Source organism: Trachurus trachurus (assembly GCF_905171665.1).
Source record: "Trachurus trachurus genome assembly, chromosome: 16".
NCBI lineage: Eukaryota > Metazoa > Chordata > Actinopteri > Carangiformes > Carangidae > Trachurus > Trachurus trachurus.
Window position 1 is genome coordinate 17,527,782 of NC_139902.1, and position 21,107 is coordinate 17,548,888.

Here is a 21,107-nt window from a genome sequence, read left to right on the forward strand (position 1 = left end):
CATGTTCATTCACATGCAGTCATCAGCAAATTTGTTTGACATGAAGCAAAGTCCCTACCAAAATTGTTCATGTTAATATAAATCAACAAACACTTCTTATCAGATGCTTCCCTATCAAAGTCTACTTCCAGCCATTGCTGGTGAGGTTGTGAAAGCAGAACACAATGAAAATGCATCATCTGAATTTTCTCAAATATTTACTTACTGTCTACTTCGTTGCATGTTGTATTTTTACTTTACAAAACAAACAAAATGTTCTGTACAGTAATTCCTAGCTGCATATAACTACTAGTATTTAGATAATGTTAAAAAAAAGTCATCAGTCAGAAACATTCTCCCATAGTTTCTCTCTTTTTTTTTTAAGTGAGCCCAGAACTGATCTGCAGATGTGTTTGTGACAGAGGATCTGGTCAACACAAAGGAAACCTATAATACTTCATTGCAGTTACTGCTGATCAAAAGAAAAGTATGCATGCTACAGGATCATAGACCTACAATAATCCAATTGGCATTGCATACAGAGCCATCTTGGAGGGGGAGGTGGATTGTGCTGCTACTGAAGGGTGTCTGGCCAATATCAGGGTGGTCCAAGGGCATGGTCATTTGACTATTGGGACTCTTGAGTTCCACCATTTGCATTCTATGACTCTTCGTCTCTACATGATAGTTGTCAACCACTCAGGCAACATCACACACACTGTCTTATTTCAAAACCACGGGATGTCAGAAGCAGTTCTCTAAATTGGTGCACCAATAGTCTGGCTTCCTGTCCACAATGAACAAGCAGTTGACGGGCTGGATTAACACAGACCTTTGCTCATCATGGTGGAGCATATAGCTCTACATGGCAAAGGTGGGGGGGTTACTTGGTTTCAGATGGGATGACACGCCGTTAATAAATGTCTGGTAGCTTCTCTGGATGGAGATGTCACCATAGGGATTGTATTGGGGGTGATCACTGGAAAAATTATGGACTTCATGGAACATCTATTCTATATCTCAATTGATTGCCACAGGTTGCTCCCTAAAATGGGGTAGTGGGTAGTGAAACACAACTGAGTCTCTATAGCTGGAGCATATTCTTGGTTTTCAAGAGTGGTGCAATGAAGGCCATTGCCATAGATCTCCGCTCTTCTTCACTCTTACCATGCTTGCCTCGAGCATGTCAACTGCTTTGTGGGCGTGTTTTGATCAAGGGGGCAGTTGTCGGTCTGAGAAGTGAAGCTCACTTCCGCATTCAAAAAGCTGCAATCCCCCCGGCTGTCGCTGGGGGCTGGCTCCAGAAGGGAGCAACTCCAATCGAGCCCCATGTTAAAATAGCCGATTTTACAGCTTAAAAAAACATATTTACAGCCTGGTACATTTTATTTTTTTGGTCTCAATCGATAGTTTCTACCCCCGCACACACTCTGAGGGGGGTGAATTTTTTTTAAACTCTACCGTTTTACTATTATTAGGGTTAAAGTTCTGGCCAATCAGGGCGCAGAACCGTTGAGCGACAGGTCCGGCAACCGCTGCTACGAGGCCAGTGGGCGGGCTCTCGGCCGGCCAACGGCCGCACCGCTCCAAATATGGCAAGTAGAATCCAACATGGCGCGGTTCTAACCCCCGTAGTAGCGGCACAAAACAGACTCCCCAAAACCAATGGGTGACGTCACGGACGCTACGTCCATTCTTTTTACAGTCTATGGTTTTGATCCTCTTAATATCCTCTTGCTAAGAAAGGGTAGGGTGTACTGTCCAACTTTCACCGGCTTTCTACTTGGCCGAACAGCTCTACGGTAGTAAAGGAGACAATGAATAGCTGTGAGAGGTTGAATGCTGACCCTGAAGGTGTTTGAAGGCTCTTGCAAGTTCTAACTGTTGCTGGGATTCATGGTGAGCTGAGGCATGTTGGCTCAAAAAATCAGGTCTCTGTGATCTGGACCAATGAGCAGTGGATGACCTCGTGGAAGTGAGTAGGGGCACTGCACACACTGCTTGAAGGATTCACAATATGCACAATGGCACTTTGAGAAATCATCTAAAGATCAAATCTAATGCACAAAATGCCCCTCCCTGCACCTAAACCTACTTTCCAGTGCCTATCATGCATTGATCCAAGCACGCACTTAACACAGGGAAGGACATGCTGATGAGTGTTTGGAGCCTCAAGCATCATTGCACACTTAATTGTATGCAGTGGGATTTTTTGCAAAACGTAGGCTCTGAGTTTCATTGTGACACTGCGCTTTCATTCTGAGTTTTACTGTCACATTTGCAAGCAAGAGCATAACTTTGAACAGACTGTGTCTTCGTGAGGGCAACTTCCTCTTATCTCAGGCGTGGTTTATATGGTTTAGCAGGGAGCAGTTGCAGCACTTTTCATGCCAAGAGTTATCGAAAGTAACCTTTTATTTGCTAGAAATCACAATCCTTATTTTATAAAACTGCTGATCATTCAACATGAACAGCTGATCACAGTATTTTTCTGCCAAACTTTTGCCTTTTTAGAATCATCTTGAAGTCTCAAGGTCAGAGGCAGCAACTGTATAGCATTGGTTAAAAAACAAAACAATAGAAAAACATGACACTGTGATCTGTTCCAACTCCAGCAGTACTGTGTTCATTGATGACAAATGACTGTCATCACCTATGACTGGCTGATGAGCAGCCCTTCCATTATCAAAGTTCCTATATTTTTGGGGGGCTTTTTTGCCTTTAATGGACAGGAGAGTTGTTGTTTTTTTTAAAGTATATTTTTGCTGCTTTTTAACTCTTTCGCGACCACACTAATTGCTCAGCACATCCGCTCCGGACCACATGTTTTTGGCTATTTTTTACCTTTTTTCTCACGTCGAACCGAACTCTGTACATCACCTAGAAACAAACGGTTTTCACGTGGTTGAAAAGTGACTTTCCAACGTGCTCCTCGAAAAAACGGCGAGTTTTTCCGCCGTTTCGTTCGTGAGTACGAAGGAGAAGAAGAGAGCTCGGTTTCTCCAAAAACGGAGCTCCCGCTCTAGTTTCAGAGAAAAATGCACTTTTGTGTCAAGTGGCAATCCGCTCATTTTACCGGTAGCCTACTCTGCAGTGTGGCATGTCTCCCAAATTATTTCTACTGCTAAATAAGTATATTTGTAGGCAAATCTGGGGAGTGTGGCAGCGTGGAGTGCAGCGGTGCGGGTCTCTGGCGGCAGCGGAGCAGCTCCGTGACACTCCTGTGTGACTGGCCGGCGATGAGTGCTTTGGTCTGATTTGAACACATTAGCGATTTGGCGCATATATTTATTACCTTCATAATGCGACCTGTCCGTGTGTGTGTGTGTGAGAGAGAGAGAGAGAGAGAGAGAGAGAGAGAGAGAGAGAGAGAGAGAGAGAGCTGTCGCGGCTGCCACAGACTTTATTAATGATAAACGCTGGATGCGCTGGTTGATAAGTTTCGTTTTTACTGAGGAGGAACTATGAAGAAGTGCAGTAACATCATTATGAAGGTGTGTTTATCCATTTACTTTGCCACATTAAAATGACTTACATGACCTAAACTGGATAGAGTTTTATTAAATCATTTATGTGTGCTATATCTTGACTTTCATGGAGGTTAATGTCCTCATATTCTAACTCACTCAGCAATGTCATTTAAACATTAACCAAAGAATGTCATTTGATTCATGTCTCAAGTCTCAGTTTCACTTGACAGTGTGTACCAACACGTATGTTTTTAAGAACGTATTCCATGGCAGGACTGGTCTTGGACTACTCAACCTGTAGCATGGTACAATTGCCTTTTCATCTACTGAATCAAGTTTGCTAAAAATTAAAGAAAATATTTGACTGGGATCAAAATTATCCTCCAACAGCTTAATGTTAAAACAAACAGGGTTTGAGCTGAAACCATTCCAGATGACGATATACGCAATTCATTTATCAATAGATCATGGAGGCTGTCACATGTTAAGTTCTGTAGATAAACTTACAACTACTACTACTACTACTCTGATGAGCCAATATCTAAATCTGAAAAGAGGCAAATTGATAAAGAGAGAAAGAAGAAGGGAAAGATGTAGCTGTGTCTGATAAGCTGTGCCGGATTGTCAGTCAGGTTCAGGTGCAGGTACGATTCCCAAGCCTGGGGCCTCCCAGGTAGAGTTTGTATGTTCTCCCTGTGCCCGTGTGGGCTTTTTCTGGGTTCCTCAGCTTCCTCCCACAGTCCAAAGACATGCACAGTACACACTCTAAATTGCCTATAGGTGTAAGTATGACTGAGCATGCATGCCTTGACCACTTCTATGTCTGCCCTGTTATAGACTGATGACCAGTCCAGGGTGTACCCCAACCTATGTCACCTGGGACTGGGCTGTCTAACATCTGCCGCTTTAGATGAAAAACACTTTTAAAAGACCATAATCTGTTTTACAAGAGCAGAGGATATTTACACATTTACACCAAATATTGCCCAACAGACCTCTCTTACCAGAACTCAAAATGTTGCCTAAGAAACAAAATTTAGGCCTATATCTGTCCAGATGTGATTAGGCAATGTCGCTTCCAAAGCCTTCTTGGCTGAACAAACACTTCCTACCAGACGTTTCCCTATCAAAGACTCCATCCATAGTTAGTAAGACAAATTGTGAAGTCAGTACAAAGAGTGTTGGAGGCCACAGCTCACATTGTCCAGTTTGAAGACAATGGGGAACTGGAGTTTATCAGGATAATGTCCTGTTGTTCTTTTCTCTGATCGTTTCAAAGGAGGTTAAATCGAAAGCAACTGGACTTAGTTATTTGTCTAGGTTATTTGTCCTAGACCAATAACTAAGTCCAGTTGCTTTCGATTTAACCTCCTTTGAAATACTATGACCTGGACAAATGAGAATATGCACCGGCTTCTCTGATCGTTGAATAAACTAATTTAAGTATAAAGAGTCCAATAAATAAAACACTAAAATTAGATATGTCTGGTACTGTATAGGCTACTTGTACTATCCAATCTGAATCCTAATCTTACACTTTCTTAATTCATAGTGTGTTTACTACTTGAATTGTGTGACACCTAAAAAGTGGTGGGCCAGTCCAAGTCCAAGTTTTTTTTTGTTTTTTTTTTAACTCCCACCCTGCCCTTTTTCTTGTGGGTTTGTGTGTGCTGTTATCACCACTACCAAAATAAGATTATAAGTATCCTTAGGGTTAATTTGAAGTCTTTTGTGCATGAAAGACGACTGAAGGTGGAAGTGATGGCCTCATTACTTGTGAAGACGGGATGCAGAGATTCAGTTAGATTCACTTACCGAATTCAAAATTCAATTTTTTTTGTAATGCCAAATATGTCATCTCAACAGTTTGGCCAATCACTTGGCAAGAGTGGGAGAAACTCCTTTTCAGCAGGCAGGAACCTTCAACAGAAACAGATTCGGGGTGGGGGGCCATCTGCCTTGCCCTGCTGGGTTGAGAGGAGAAAGAAGTATGGTGCGGGTATGGTGGTACGATGGTTAGCACTTTTACTTCACAGCAAGAAGAATCTGGATCACATTCCCAGATCTGTCTGTTTGGAGTTTGCACGTTCTCCTTGTGACTGTGGGAGGATGCCTACAACATAGGCATCCTCCCACAGTCTGAATGCATGAGCGGCGAAGTTGCCTATGGCATGGGTGTGAATGTGAATGTGTGTCTCTACATGTTGGCCCTGTGGCAGGTGTATCAACAATTGATGGATAATACACACTTGACTTGAGACAAGTTAAAGTAAAGTTAAAGTCAAACAAAAATAGAAAAACAACAACAACTGAGTTATTTGTAGTCTTTGTGTTCACTCTTTGAAGTTTCTATTGATTGTTTTAATTGATAGGCTACTGTATACAGTATGAGCAAGAAGCAAGAGCATATACTTTTCTTTTATATTTAAATTCTCATGTTACAACTGTGGTTATGATTTGTTTATACAGAGAAACAACCTATGATGTTGCCAAACCACCATGAATAACAAAAATTGCAAGAAAACAAAAATAACAGCAATAAAATCCTGTAATTATAATATAATAATATCAAACTTATGTCCAGGGTAGTCCAGCGTAGTCCAGTAGGACCTTGTGTGTTCTTCTATTAAACTTCTGACTTTTGCTCTACTACACTTAAAAGTATGCGCAGTTCAAATATTGAACTACTTTTTGATAAATATTGTGTTTTATTGCTTTGTATTTATTGTTGTTGATTGTTTTTCATTGATGCTTGATGCTGCTGCAAAGCTGAAGCAGAGCTTTTATTTGCAATTGCATTGCCAACTCTTCCACCGTGGGCAATCTGATTGGCCACTCTGTGTGCCCTTCCCCAATGGTGATTGACTAATGGTAAGTTCTGGCTCTTGAAGTCTGTACAGCAAACATCCTATAGTGTTGTGTGTTGTAAATTTAAATAAAAAATTGTATTAAATTGTTATTGTTCTCAATTTCACATTTTGAGTAATGCTTTTTCTAGTTATTCTGCATACATTGACTGACTGTCACGCAAAACACTGAGATGCTGAGCTCTAACTTCTGCGAGAGTATGAGATATTGCTGTTCCTTGTGAGAGACTTCTTGTTTACAACTTAAAGTTGATTATTGATTGATTATAATTCTAATGTTGACACTGACAGTTGAAAATAAAAAGGTCATCTTCTTTACAATGTGAAAGATTTAATGTGGCCAATAAAAGCGAGAGAAATCAGTGGGGCAGCCTATATTTTTGTTACTTTTTGTTACATCAAGAATTACAACATCAGCTGCACTTCGATTGATCCACTTGTTATTTATGGTCATTTTTACTGGCAAAGTGCTGTAAGGTTTTTACTCTGCAGTAGGTTCTTCAAATAAACTTTCAGTTTTTGTTTAGCCTATTTGTATTGTGTCACTGTGATTCAGCTATGTAAACACACTGTGGAACAACACAGCAATGAGGTGACATTAAAAAAAAAGTACTTTTGAAAACTCTGCCCCCCTCTCACACAAGCCTTCACACACACACACAGACCCTCTCTCTCCCATTTCCCATGCACACACGCGCACGCGCACGCGCACCCCGCCAGCGATTACACTTGCTCATATCTACCGTCTCCCCGTGGTCAAAATTGACTGGGAAAGACAATGGGAGGGATGTACAGCCCGGATACACTAACAGCACCGTGATATGAATGACAACAAATAAAATAATACAAATATTTCGCCACCGTACTAAGTCATATTGAAACTAGCTACGTGCTGGTGCAGTCTCCTCCCTGTATTTCTGCTGACGTCTGATGTTCAGAAAGTGAAATTAAGTTGCGATCAGCTGAAAGAAGGCACTTCACCAGTGGCATACAAAAGGTGAGCATCTCTCATTTATGTCGTAGCATTTTCTATGGTCCTAGTTTTATTTTGAAGGTAAAGATTGAACAACCAGATTTAATAATTTATTGCAGTAATCGATCTGTCCCCCTGGGAGACAGATCTGAGAGCTATGTGGTGATGTAAATATGCTGGGATGTTAATGTCAAAAATGTGTCCTAATTGTTTCTAATTCCTAAAAATGCAGTAGCTATTTAAATTCTTAGGTGTTGTATATTTGAAACTAAGCTAGTCTTTTTTTTTTGTTTTTCATTGTATTTTTATTTATTTTATTTTTTATTTAGGTTTCAGGAAGATGGATTCAAAGGACCACAAGCCAAACATGTCAAGCAGGTGAGACTCTTTAGCCCTTTCTCATATTTACGTCTAACAAAAAGGTATCTGTGGTATTTTCCCATTTTATGTTCTCTTGTTTATTTTCAAACAAGAAAATTACTGTCATGGGCTTGGTATGAGATAATATATTTTTCATTATATAGCCTATAACAACTTGCAACTTGCCTAATGACACAATCTGTGTATAACTCAATGTATAAGAGAGAGAGACAGCACTTCATCAGTACACACACACCGTCACACACACACACACACACACACACACACACACACACACACACACACACACACACACACACACACACACACACACACAGTATATAAATGTATACTTCTTATTTTAATTTTATTATATTTGATTCTGTGAGTTGTATTTTTTTTCATTGATTCTTGATGCTTTGGCAACATACTTCTCGTAACATTCATGCCAATAAAGCAAATTTGAATTGAGTTGATATCAAGATATTAATGTTGGTCCTCAAATCCATTACTTTTTTGTTTGTTTTAATAACCTTCATAAGTGATTTACTTTATTTATTTTAGCTGTCAAGCATTCAGAAAATAGTGGTCCTGCAACCAATATAACCCTCATGATGGGGGGTTTGGTTGAATGACCCTAGTCTGGTTTTACCTCTACGTGCTCTGGAAATTCTGAATATTAAAGCAATATCACACGAGAGGGAGTGCTGTTGTACTGAATATCAGCACTGGTGTGATTCTGTCGTAGGCACGAGGCCGTAGACCGAGGAAGGGAGGCAAGGCTGCTGCCAGGCAACACATAAACATTTCTTACACACAAGCTTGCTACTAGTGGCCCCTTTTCCACCGAGCTGGTTCCAGTGCTGGTTCGGAGCCAGTGCCTGATTAGCACCGGAGCAACAGAAGGATGGGGCAGCTCCTGTTTGGGGAGCGTGGCTCTGATTTAGCTCCTGTCCAGCTGATCAGCACTCATAGAATGTCTCTTATCGCCAATCAAATTACTTGGAATAACTGACCCATCAATATTTGTTCCTTCTCCTCCTGGTCCTAGGCGTGTTAAAGTCCTGAACCCAAACCTGGATTCACTGAAGGAGGATTTCCTCTACCACTTCAATCTTGGAACAGAAACTCATGACCTACCTGCTATGTTTGGTGATGTCAAGGTAATCATTTTTATTTCATTCATTTGTGAGAAAAATAAAAAACACATAGGCCTACATCTTTAATCATTTTTACAATATTCATATTTCCTTGTTTCCTTTCCTTCTCTCCTAGTTTGTCTGTGTTGGTGGCAGTGCCACAAGGATGAAAATATTTATTGAGTATATTGCTGCTGAGCTTGGTATGAAAGATCCTAAAGGAGAGTACCCAAACCTCTGTAAAGGAACAGATCGCTATGTGATGTACAAAGTTGGCCCTGTACTCTCCATCAACGTATGTATGAACAAAAATCTCAACCAATCACAAAACTGTGTGTGCTTTGTGTCCTTCAAATGTATCTATATATATTATATTCATATATATAACTATATGCTTTATTTTCAGCACGGAATGGGAATTTCCTCTATTGCCATAATGATGCACGAGCTAATAAAACTCCTCCATTATGCACAATGCGAAGATGTCACAATCTTCCGTATTGGGACCTCAGGAGGAATTGGTAAGCTTAGATTTTTTTTCTCTTTTATATTAAAATCTGTTTTCTCATTTGGTGCATTATCAAACCATTAATACTGCTATTATTCCAGAAATCGTAAGTTCCTTTTATTCTGTGCATGAATTTACCAAATGAGGTGAAAGGAAATTCCAGGACTTGCCCAAGACTTCCTGTATGGTCACATGTCCTTTCCATGGGATGGCTTAGGTTTTATAGTCAGATGATAGTTGAGTGCTTGGTTTTGCTTTCTCTAAAGAGAATGATTTAAACCTTTTACCACAATAGGGAGGCAAAATTCACTAAGATTATTGCACAACATGGCTTTCTGCTGATGGATAATGTTATTTCTCCATTTTTGTTAAAGTGAGAAAACTATTTTGTTTTCTTTGTTTCTCATTACACTTTAACCTAAGCTATAAACCTGGTATCCCCTGTTGAAGGTTTCAGGTTGAACCGTATGAACCATATAATTAATTCAAACCATCATGGTATTAAATATCTTCAAATAGCATCTTTATGATTTAATTTGGTTGTGTTCAGTTTGAAAATGAACAGGATGCTTAATCAACTTAACATATTAGTCCATTGTGTCACTTGAATATGAGAAATATATTTTCATTTATGATTTTTGTTCTTTTAGTTGTTAAAGTATTTACCTTGTTTGCCATTCTTGGTGTTTAGAGGTCGACCCTGGCACTGTTGTTGTGACCAAACAGGCTCTGGATGACACCTTCAAGCCCAGATTTGCGCAGGTGATCCTGGGGCAAGTGGTGGAGCGTAGTACTGATCTGGACCAAGACCTGGCTAAGGAGCTGGAGCAATGTAGTAGAGAGTTGAACAAGTTTGTGACAGTGGTAGGCAACACCATGTGTACGCTGGATTTCTATGAAGGTATGTCCTGCTGTATAAATTAATGACTTCATTCACAGAGATGTACAGTGTTTTGTCTGTAACGTGCATCTTTTGCCATCCTCTTGTCTATCTCTCTGTGTCCACTCTCTCAGGGCAAGCCCGTTTGGATGGTGCTTTCTGCAAATACACTGAAAAGGATAAACAGGACTATCTAAAGAAAGTCAGAGGAGCAGGAATCCGCAATATTGAAATGGAGTCAACAGTCTTTGCTGCTATGTCCAAAATGAGTGGTCTTCGAGGTAAGAAAACGCGATCCAATAATTTTATGGCAATTTCCAGTGTCATAATGCACAAATTTGTCAACATTGCTCAATTTGTATCATTCATTTCTTTTTTTCTGTCTGTTTGTTTTTCTTTTTAAAGCGGCTGTGGTATGTGTGACGTTACTGGATCGGCTGGAGGGGGATCAGCTGACCAGCAGTCATGAAGTTTTTGTCAGTTACCAAGAACGTCCTCAGATACTGGTTGGCCACTATATAAAGAAGCAGCTGAGCGCTGCCCAAGCAGCAGCTCAAAAGAAATAGTCAGTATCATACTGTTTGCAAAGTACATCAAGTTCCAGGTATTTTCTCTTGATGTATGCATGCATACCTGCTCACCAGAAGCTATACTTCCAGTGAGTGCAGAACTATCACATAATTTGTTTTGGGATATTTGATTTTGATAAGTATAAATCATGACAATGAACTACTGACAATGAGCGGTTTCACTTTTGTATTCTCTTTTGGTAACCATTGAACCTAAGAGCGTCATGTAAGCCTAAGGTCATCATATGTCTTAGCAAAGCTTGCTTCTGTTTTATACTACAACATGTTTTTTTTAATTCTGTAAAGCCATAATCATCATACTACCATTACTGCTTCAATCAATGCTTACTTACAAAATGATGGATGTGGATAAACATGTCCTTGTGACCATCAATCTAAAACCTGTCACTCATTTTATAATAAAGTGTCATGCAACCTGAAATAGTTTTTTGTTCTACTTTTTGTTAAAGTTCACAACATGCTGCTGTTTTCACTCTGTGCATGAAACACAATACTTGAAGGTGGAAGATTTTATGTGGTTGTTAATTACAGATCTAATGAAGCCCAGTATAATGTATATCCTGTCTCAGAAAGCCTCACATCTCACAATGTTTATCAGAACAAAATCCAAGCCATGGGGAGGAAAGAAATGCCTGCAAAGCTAAGACAGACTTGTATTGAGGCACAGATCGAGGAAAGACTACAGAAAATATCCTGCAGTAATTGGTCTCCATTAGCAGTCGCTGCCAAAATGTTTAAAATGGAAGAGGTGTGGAACAACGTATGCCTAGGTAAGAAAGGTGACCAAAAATCCTGATGGTCACGCTAGCTCAGCCCCAGAGATCCTGTGTGGCGATAAGAAAAACTTCCAGAAGGGCAACTCTCACCACAGCACTCCACCAAAATGGCCCAGTGGCCCAGTTTAATCTTCTCCTCCTTGAATGCTTGAGCCTTATTTCTATCATCACCAGGAGGAAACCAAACATGATGGTTAGACACAGTCCTGTCTCTGCAGGCGCCTCCTTTAAACTAAAGCTGTAAGCCTTTATTATCTGGTATTAGTTTGAACCTTTTTTAATTTTAACACAGATATTTAAATAACTGATCAATAGAGTTCAAGATTTTAGAGTGGTGGTGCTGCTGGATTCCATTTTAATTCCTACAAATATCTGTTTTTATAGGCCTATATAGGCCTTTGATTGCCTTTGTTAAAGTAAGAGCTACATTTTGGCCAATGTTGACTTTAGATGACACATCCAAGCGTTAGGCTATTTACTGAATAGGTGTGATTAGATAGTGACCCCCTGTGCTTGCAAAATTTGATTATTTAATGCCTTTTTATACGTGGTAAGGCGAATATTGTATTGTGGGCATGGGGTTTAGTTGTATTGCTTGGTTGAATCGTGGTCAACCTGTTTTTTGTTTGTTTTTTTCTTCATAAAGCCTAACACATGTATCCAGTCTGGAGAACATATTTATCATCAGCTTGGAGTATGTGTCCTTTAACCGCCAGCTGTACAAGGTTAGGCCTACAGTGGATGCTGGAAACCGCGCTGCGCGTCAGAGGACAGAGGAGGGTCTGCTTGCGCGCTCCCGTGCGTGCCCACCTCCTGTCTGCCATCCGATCCTACCCCGGTCTATTCGCTGACTCAGTGCCTTAAGCAGCATCACCGTTCACCTGAAGAGAGCTACAGCATCCCCTGCGGAGAAATACATCAGCCATGGCCAAAACAGCAACCGGTAAGCATTGTTCTGGCTGATCCTATTGTAATCGATGCATGGATGGATGTATGGATGGGTGGAATTGTGATAGATGCAATCTCTCTGTGTCGGCCCCGGTGTAGTCTACCGCCCGGTGGTCGTGCCTCCGTTATGTCTCCATTGAGATATTTCTTCCCTTCTCAGATATTAAAACTCAAATTGGTTCGCTAACTTTAATTATTTTTCTATCGACTATATTAGCCTATTGTCTCAGCATGAGTCTGGTAATGATAGCAATGGATTTATATGGGTTTAAAAACCGAGCATCCTCCGTCATTTAGGCTCCTGGAATATCTCCTTTATTGTCCTTATATCTAATTTTTATTTTTCGTTTGATCGGTGCTTATATTGTGAAACAGTGGAAAATTAGACGAGGTAAACCGGCGTAGACAGCTTTATTTACAACGCTGCACCTGCTGTTCATGCTACAGCGGCCCCAACATGCAGCATAATGCAGACGGACCCCACCCAAGATGCTGGGCTGCCCACCATTTAGCCGTTCTCGAAGCTGAGAAGGCTTCATCGGTCAGACTTTTATGTACCTCGCTATGATTAAGCCTAAACAGCTTCAGGTTGTATATAAAAAGGTTTTTCTGTAACCTAGACGTGATTGTTTGATCCTTTCATCTATTTGATATTTCTACTTTTGTTCATCTTTATTGCTTTTCCTATGTCTTGCACGCAAAGGATGCATCGCCAGCTGTGGCAGATGTGCTGCCATTTATTTCGCTAAAATAGACTTATGTGCATCATAAAATGTGTCCAATTCAAGACAATTGTGTCTAAGAATGAGAACACTTAGTCAACAGATAATAACTAGACTAGCATTAGTCATCCCCTCTGATGGACAGTTATTGTGGTAGGCCAGGTATTTGTCACTGTTGTTTCCATGGTATCTTTAGCCTCAGTGTATCTACAGCATTTATAGCATATTAGCATAGGCCAACAGTTTAGTAATTGTAAGAAACAGTATGGTGTGCAGGCTGCCTTCATCATGCTGTGTGTGTGTGTGTGTGGTGGCATAGATGTAGCAGAGTAGACAGGTGCATGGCAGGGTGGGAGGCAGGCCAGCCCTGCAGCAAGGGGCCGCTTCACACACTGGCCTTTGCAGCAGAAGGCTTAGCAGCCCTGACAATCTGTAGTCCTGTATGAAGAGCCAGGTGGGCACTTTGTCAAACACAGGGAGAGCATGGAAAAAGTGAGAGAATTTGCAGGGAAATTAAAAATAACCAAAGGATCTGGAGACAAAACGTCAGCATCATGAATCCACTATATTCACAGTCATTGAGCAGAATTGATGTAAGTGCAGCTTTTTGACATTACACAGGACATTGAACAACTTGACTACATACTGCCACTCATTTTATGCAGAATACAAATTTATATTGGACAGGTCATTCTGATTTTTCCATTGAAATGTATCACAAATGTATTATTATAACAGACAGTACAGTAATGGTAATGTGCAACAGTCTTTGCCAACAAATGGTGCTGTTAGCACGTGTGAACTATGTTTTATTTAGGAATCTATCCATTAATTTATTTTTGTTTCATTATTGTGCCTTTCTTTATATTTTCATCTTTACAAGTCTTCTTCCTGTCACAGATTATGGGAGGAAGTTGGGTGGGGTCATTTCTGTTTGTGATGTTGTAACGTCCGACCTTAACTATAAATGCCTGATCTAAACCACTCTACAGGACACATTTATACAAAATACAAAATATTAAACAACACAGCACTTATCTAAACATTTTAGACTTTAGTCCAGCCATCATTAACACTGTGGTTATTTCATGGTAATTGGTCTATTGAGCTATTTTCCTTAATATCTTAATCTATAAATTTATAGATTTTGGGAATATTTTTTTTCTTTTTCATTCATTATCCCTTTTTTTTTGTATATATTGAGTATCACAGAGAAAATCACCTGGATGCTGTGCTATGTGTTCATGTTCCCACAGCATACAAAGAGAAGATGAAGGAGCTGTCTGTCCTCTCCCTCATCTGCTCCTGCTTCTACCCAGAGTCACGCAACAAGCTCATGTGTGAGTTTGAAGGTATGGATCAGCTCAAACATTGATTTCCTTATGGATTGAACGAATTGCCCCCCATGGATGTTTTAGCCAGCCTCTAAATACAAACGATAGTAACACTGACATATTATTGCACCGATTATGTGTATTTTATCATTGCACATTGATTTTTTTTTTTTTTGCTGGTATTATCATTGTGATTGTTTAATTTACAGACATGGAGGTCAAACCTATAAACAAGCGGGCCTCGGGCCAGGCCTTTGAGGTGATTCTCAAGCCTCAGTCTCCAGTGTCGGATGCAGCCCACAACCTGCCCTCACCCCCAAAGAGAGATATCTCTTTGGATGACATTGAGAAGAAACTGGAGGCTGCTGAGGAGCGGAGGAAGGTGAGTGCTTCACTTGTTTAAAACAGACTTTTGTGTTTAAAATGGAGAGAAAAAATAGTTTGGGATAATAAATGACTGAAAATAACTCAGACATTGTATTATTTTTTGCTGTGCATTGTTAGTACCAAGAGTCCCAGGTGCTGAGGGCTTTGGCAGAAAAGCGAGAGCATGAGAGGGACGTGTTGCTAAAGGCCATGGAAGAGAACAGCAACTTCAGCAAGATGGCTGAGGAGAAGCTCCAACTGAAGATGGAGCAAATCAAGGAGAACCGTGATGCCCTTCTGGCGGCCATGATTGAGCGTCTACAGGAGAAGGTGAGAAACGCAGAGTTGTTGTCACACGTCTGCACAAAGAAAGGCCTCAGTCTGACAGGAACTGTCTGTTGTTGTTGCATTTTCAGGAGAGACACGCAGCCGTGGTGCGCAGGAACAAAGAGATGAGGGAAGAGCTGACAGCATAAAGCCTCACACAAGTCCTGACTCCCATGGTCCATTTACATCCCTTCATCCAGTCCCGTCCCCTTTCTCGCCCCTGCCCTCACCCTCCTCAGAACAGACACCCAACCCTGGAGGCTGAGAGGTTCGCCCAGAACCTCACCACCACATCACAACACACCACACCACCAGTACTCACTACTATCAGTATTATCAGTCGATACAAAAATCAATAACACTCATCTTGAGAAATGAATGGATTTGTTGATTTCGGAGAGAGCGCAAGAATATGGCTTTTGTTTTGTAAATACTTTTTTCCCCAGATTTCTCTCTCTCTCTCTCTCTCTCTCTCTCTCTCTCTCTCTCTCTCTCTCTCTCTCTCTCTCTCTCTCTCTCTCTCTCTCTCTATCTATCTATCTATCTATCTATCTATCTATCTATCTATCTATCTATCTATCTATCTATCTATCTATCTATCTGTGATCATAGGTGAAGTACATAACACAGTTCGTGCTGTACTACACTGTACAATTTCAAACATTTTGTTTGTCATTTATTAACGTTTCAGTTCTTGGAATTTGACTCTACAACCATTTTCTTGTGAAAGCCCTCGGTGTTGTGAGTTGGCTGTGGACTGACATTTGCAGTTGTTTCCTGATGATGTCATGATGATGATGTTTCTGTGTCTTTGTGAAGAATGACGGTTGGTGTACCTAGGCCACACACTCCTCAAGATATCAACGTAATCCCATCTGTAACTTCCTCACGCACACCTTCTCAATCTCAACACGCACGCTTGGAACCTAACAATACGCCAAACCCACAGTTTGATAAAGTGTCCACTTCCTCTGACATGAGCTTGATAATGGACTTGAGAGGTGCTTTATTGTTATTAAGAATGTTTGCCCAATGGGAGCAACTGTTTATACACTTGCAGATTCCCACTTACCCTGACAACGCCATTTCCCAATGAATCCATCTTCAGCCAAATCAAAAGCTCTGTTACATACATAGTTTTTGGGAATTAATCTCTTGAATGTTATGACACCATACTGGTACCATGCATAGTGTCTTGGACAGTGGAATGTGCTGTTGCTCCCACCTTGATATTGATAGTGAGAACATAACGTATGTCTGTGTGGGTGTATGTGAATGCGAATTTACCTTGAGGCATCATTAGCATCTGCTCTCTTTAGCAGATTAGATAGCGAATGGATGCAGGATGTTTCACATTCAGCTCACCGAACTAGTCTCTTTTTAATATACAGTACCACTGATATCTGCCTGCATCCTCTGCTGCTTGTGTTTCTCCCTTCATATATTTCTCTGTGAAAGCTTTGCTGAATAAAGGTTTGGGATTCTGTGAACATGGCATGCACCATCTCATAATTTTCTGTGCTAAAAGAGGAGGGAAAATGTAAACTGCCAAATAAAAGAACCAGTTATCTACACATCCTGAGAATCTCAGTCTTCCCCTAGTTTTCATTTATGTCCATTTAATTGATAAATAAATCAAATAAAACATATATGCAGTGGCTCAGGCTCAGGCATCGGCCATGATGAGGACCAAAGAGATGTGATGTTCCTCCAGCAGGTGGCAGCAGTAGATTTATTTTGAGCAAAGGCACCAAACTGCAGCCCTCTCAGCCAATGAAAAGTAGGGCAAAAGTTCACATTATTTCAAAGACAGCTACAGAAGAGATTCAACAACAAAAACACTGACTTCTGATCTGAATCTGCAAGGTCATTTATGTTTCATCTTCTTATGAGAATCACAAGGATTTGGAATTTTAATTACACCTCCATTCAGTGGGTGAGAGGTTTTGTTTCATCCATTACACACAGAGAGGACATCAAATACAGACACTTGTATGTTGTGATTTCCAATGGCTGATATTTTATTTCTCATAGGAAGATGATACGCTTCATTTATTATTAACAGCATGTGGCTCACGCCCTTAGGGAGCAGCTTGCACACAGCAGCTGCCCCTCCTGGTAGCCTGAGGTAGCTGCATGGGGGATTAAATTGAGTCATTAAAACAGTGAAGCCCCTTCAAAACTCTGTGACTAAGATCGGAGCAGGAACAACACCTCAGAGCTGAGCTGTGATTTATTGGACCAGCTGTCTGCGTGTTGTTGTTACTTTTTAACCGCTTTCCTCCAATGTCCCCATCCTGTTCACACTATTGTCTCCGCTTCAGACCAACCCAAGCTGGTGAGGTCAGGGCAACATTGTAAAGGATTTCCTCTGGCTCTTAATGATTTCCTGGGTATTCATAAGGGCAACAATGCTCTCGGATTTGGTTACTTACCTGGCACTGAGTAAAGGAATTGCCTTTCAGTTAATAACGGAGACCTTATTAGCTTATGATTAACTTTATTAGCTTATGATTAACTTCTGTGGAATTAAAAAAAAAAAGTTAGTTAGCCTGCATTTCAGAGTTTGTAGGATGAATAAGGAGGAAAAACAGACTCCCATCATACGAAAAAAAAAACATTCCAGAGAGTTAGAGGAGCAAATGCAACAATTTCAATTTTTAAGATCAATTTATTGGTCCAAAAATATTACAAATAGATACAAGAATGTGAGACATGTTTTCAATTCTCAAGTAGTTAGTTTTCCAACAATGGAACATATGCTAACTCTTTCCACAAGTTCTGACATGGCTACAGTAGCAGACCCAAGTAAGTAACGCTACATCTTATTAAATACAGACATCTGTGCTTGATAAGTGTAGAAATTTAAGTATCTGGTCTACAAAGTATTACCAATAAATTTGTGCTTACAGTAAAACTATGTATGGCCCATACATCATGTCACCATATCAATTGCAACCTGGAGACAGTGCATGTTTACTAGATTAGTTAGCAATTTAAACTAATAACAAAAAATCCTTTAGAGTAATGACATACTGAGTGGAAACAACATCCTTCAGCAACCTCTCCCACTTATTCGTTATACTTAATAAAATAAATTCAGTTTGCTTTGTTCCACTGTGTTTTATTGCTATAAAAACAGATGAGGCAGCTGGTTCTGCCAAGTCTGTGGTGGTGGGCACAGCTCAGCTGTTGCCTTCAGTCCAGTTGTTAGCTTCAGAAGGCCCCAATCTCCGTGCCCCAAGGCCTGTAAGGCTTCGACAGGGTGGAGGAGGGGCTCACTGCGCTGAGGGCCGTCGGGGAGATGAGAGGGAAGGCACTGAAAGAGAGGGGGAAGGCCGAGAGCGAGGAGAGGGATGAGAGGAGCGGCGGCGAAAGCTTGGATGTTTGGACAGGCAGATTGAGGGGCAGCGAGCCGTTGGGTGATACCCTGAGGGACTCTGTGGGGGGCATGACATTGAGTCTGGATGTCCCAGATGCCTCGCTGGTGGAGGAAGATGATGTTGGAGAAGAAGAGGAAGAGGAGGAGGAGGAGGAGGAGGGTGGGCTACTGTTGCTTCTGGGTGCAGGTGTCCTGCCCTGGGGGTGTTGTAGGAGGAGGGGGTGGGGGAGATGAGCAGGGGCACTTCCATAGGCAGACCCCCAGGCCAAGTGCTCCAGTCCAGTGTGCACCTCCCTCTGAGAGGCGTAGTTGCTGAGGTGGGACACCAAGCGTACACGGAGGGGGTCTGCGCTGTCCCGACCCTCGATGATGCTCAGGTAGCGAGCGGTCTCTGCCAGGCACTCCCTGAAGCCCAGGCTGCGGTAATCCTTAGCAAGAGCATGAGCCTCAAAGTAACCTGTCAGGAAGGAGAGGAGAGTCGGAGGGTTAGAAACAGCAGGTTTAACCCATACTCTGTTTAATGAACTGTTTATGAACTTAGAAACCAAAGCCAATAAAAGCTTCATTTACCTTTGCCACCAGATGCATGTAGCATCTTCAAATGGTCCACAGTCATTTGCAGTATTTCTGCTTTTTCCAGTTTAGCTGATCCCTGTGGAGAAAGGGAGAATAATAGTGTGACTTTTAGTGAAATGAGTTCGGCTGTTTCCCATCAGATCTAGAGACGAATATCCCTCTACTCATATAAGTGAAGAATTGAAGTATCACTAACTTACCTGTTTCTCAAAGGCACTTGGCACCAGTCTCCTCAGCTCTGACAGGCTGTTGTTGATTCGATCACGTCTCCGTTTTTCAATGATCTGTTAAAAAGAAGAAGAAACTATTTCATTAAAATAAAAAAGAAAAAAATAGAAAAGAAAAAGAAACACACACATAATGGCATCTATTTGTGCAGCAGAGATGAGGAGTTTACTTACCCCTCTGCGCCTTTTTCGGGCTTGAACTTGAGTGGTTGTGGAGGGTGACATCGATCCATGAGAATCAATTTGTCTATAAAGTGAAACAGCTGTTAATGACTTTTCTCATTAAAACAGAAAACACATTTCTTCTGGCCTGGGTTGATCATCAATTAAGATAAATAAAAATACACGCGAAATAAACTGAAATACCAAATTTGTTTGAATGATAATCGAAAAGAAATAACAACACGATATAATGCATGATACTAATATTATTATTATTTTAAAGCTAACATACCCATTTTCATCGCCACTGTCTTTTTCCACCTCAACATTGTCGTCCAGCTCGCTGTCCGAGGAGCTGTAGTTGTGGCTTCGCTTCATCTTTCTCCCACACTGCCTGCACAGATCAGAGGACTCCTCGCAGAGACAACTCCAGCGGTGCACTGACACCACGGGGTCTGTGCAACAGTTTAAACGTCAGATCTGCTTCTGCTGGGATTATTTTCACACCGCGGAGAGGAGGGAGGAGGAGGAGGAGGAGGAGGAGGGGCGGGGTCCCCGGGGTGATGTGGGCGGGGCCTGAAACGACTTGAGCCTGTTAGAATCCATCTGGAATGTGAGTGACATGTGCTTTGAAAATAATAATACTGATGAAAACATAAAAACTCCGGCATTTCAAATAGCAAAGAGCTCAGGGTTATGTATTGAATAATTTAAATGCATGTCTTAGGACTCATCATTTTTTACAGAATATTAAACTTGATATATCATAGGTGACATGGTGGTTCAGGTTCTGGATTTAATTCCTGGGCTTGGGGTCTTTCTGTCTCTTGAGTAGGCTATGTTCTCCCTGTTCCTGTATGGGTTCTCTCCAGGTTCTCCAGCTTCCTCCCACAGTCTAATATGCACATTTAAAGTAGAAATAAGCGATCCGGTCGTTTTGGCTAACTTCTTGTCAGCCGATGAAGTTAGCAGTCCCTGCCCTCGTCCCTACGTCACCACATTCATGCACATCCCTTGGCTGCACACACAGAGAGGACCGCCCCTTTATGCCGTTCTCTCTCCTCATTGGATAAAGGTTGTAGGATACAAGGAAAGTTTTCTCCTCGCTTACAGCAGAGCAGAGTGACTGACAGACCCGTGTTTCAGACTATAAGTGATTGCCGTCGGAAGATATAACTATTTAAGACTTATATTAACACAAACATTCCGCTTACTTTTGCTTTAACTGTGAAAGACTGGTGACCTATCCAGGGTGTACCCCTGCCCTTGTTCTATGTCAACTGAGATTGGCTCCAGCCCCCCCACACCGCAGAGACTACATGCATGGATAAGCGGTGCAGACAATGAATGGATGGATATTCCTAGTGTTTCCTGTGAAGAGCACTGAGGTTGGTCCTTCCTCCCGTGACAGCTCAGGCTGGCTGGTACACTCCTGGCCTCAGGTCCCATTGGTTTCCCCGCTGAGACCGAAGTCCGAGAGCAACAGGCCCCATTATAGCGGGAGCCCTCTTCTTCTCTGGT

At 41.4% G+C, this 21,107-nt stretch overlaps 3 protein-coding genes across 3 annotated transcripts; 2 read left to right on the forward strand and 1 right to left on the reverse strand.

Moving 5' to 3' along the window:
- Window positions 1-6,679: 6,679 nt before the first annotated feature.
- On the forward strand, window positions 6,680-11,187 carry LOC310999311 (uridine phosphorylase 1-like). Its single transcript, XM_083989655.1, has 8 exons — window positions 6,680-7,313; window positions 7,619-7,667; window positions 8,701-8,812; window positions 8,925-9,083; window positions 9,195-9,309; window positions 9,988-10,197; window positions 10,311-10,457; window positions 10,582-11,187. Exons 2-8 carry the CDS (start codon window positions 7,630-7,632, stop codon window positions 10,740-10,742), a joined length of 942 nt encoding a protein of 313 aa, XP_083845781.1. The 5' UTR covers window positions 6,680-7,313; window positions 7,619-7,629; the 3' UTR covers window positions 10,743-11,187.
- Window positions 11,188-11,316: 129 nt separating this feature from the next.
- stmn2a (stathmin 2a) lies at window positions 11,317-16,721 on the forward strand. Its single transcript, XM_083989657.1, has 4 exons — window positions 11,317-14,564; window positions 14,756-14,928; window positions 15,051-15,242; window positions 15,329-16,721. Exons 1-4 carry the CDS (start codon window positions 14,483-14,485, stop codon window positions 15,386-15,388), a joined length of 507 nt encoding a protein of 168 aa, XP_083845783.1. The 5' UTR covers window positions 11,317-14,482; the 3' UTR covers window positions 15,389-16,721.
- Window positions 16,722-18,055: 1,334 nt separating this feature from the next.
- Window positions 18,056-20,044, reverse strand: LOC310998747 (hairy/enhancer-of-split related with YRPW motif protein 1-like). Its single transcript, XM_083988931.1, has 5 exons — window positions 19,879-20,044; window positions 19,599-19,671; window positions 19,398-19,481; window positions 19,192-19,273; window positions 18,056-19,078 (listed from the first exon to the last, which is right to left on the reverse strand). Exons 1-5 carry the CDS (start codon window positions 19,962-19,964, stop codon window positions 18,456-18,458), a joined length of 948 nt encoding a protein of 315 aa, XP_083845057.1. The 5' UTR covers window positions 19,965-20,044; the 3' UTR covers window positions 18,056-18,455.
- Window positions 20,045-21,107: the final 1,063 nt, after the last annotated feature.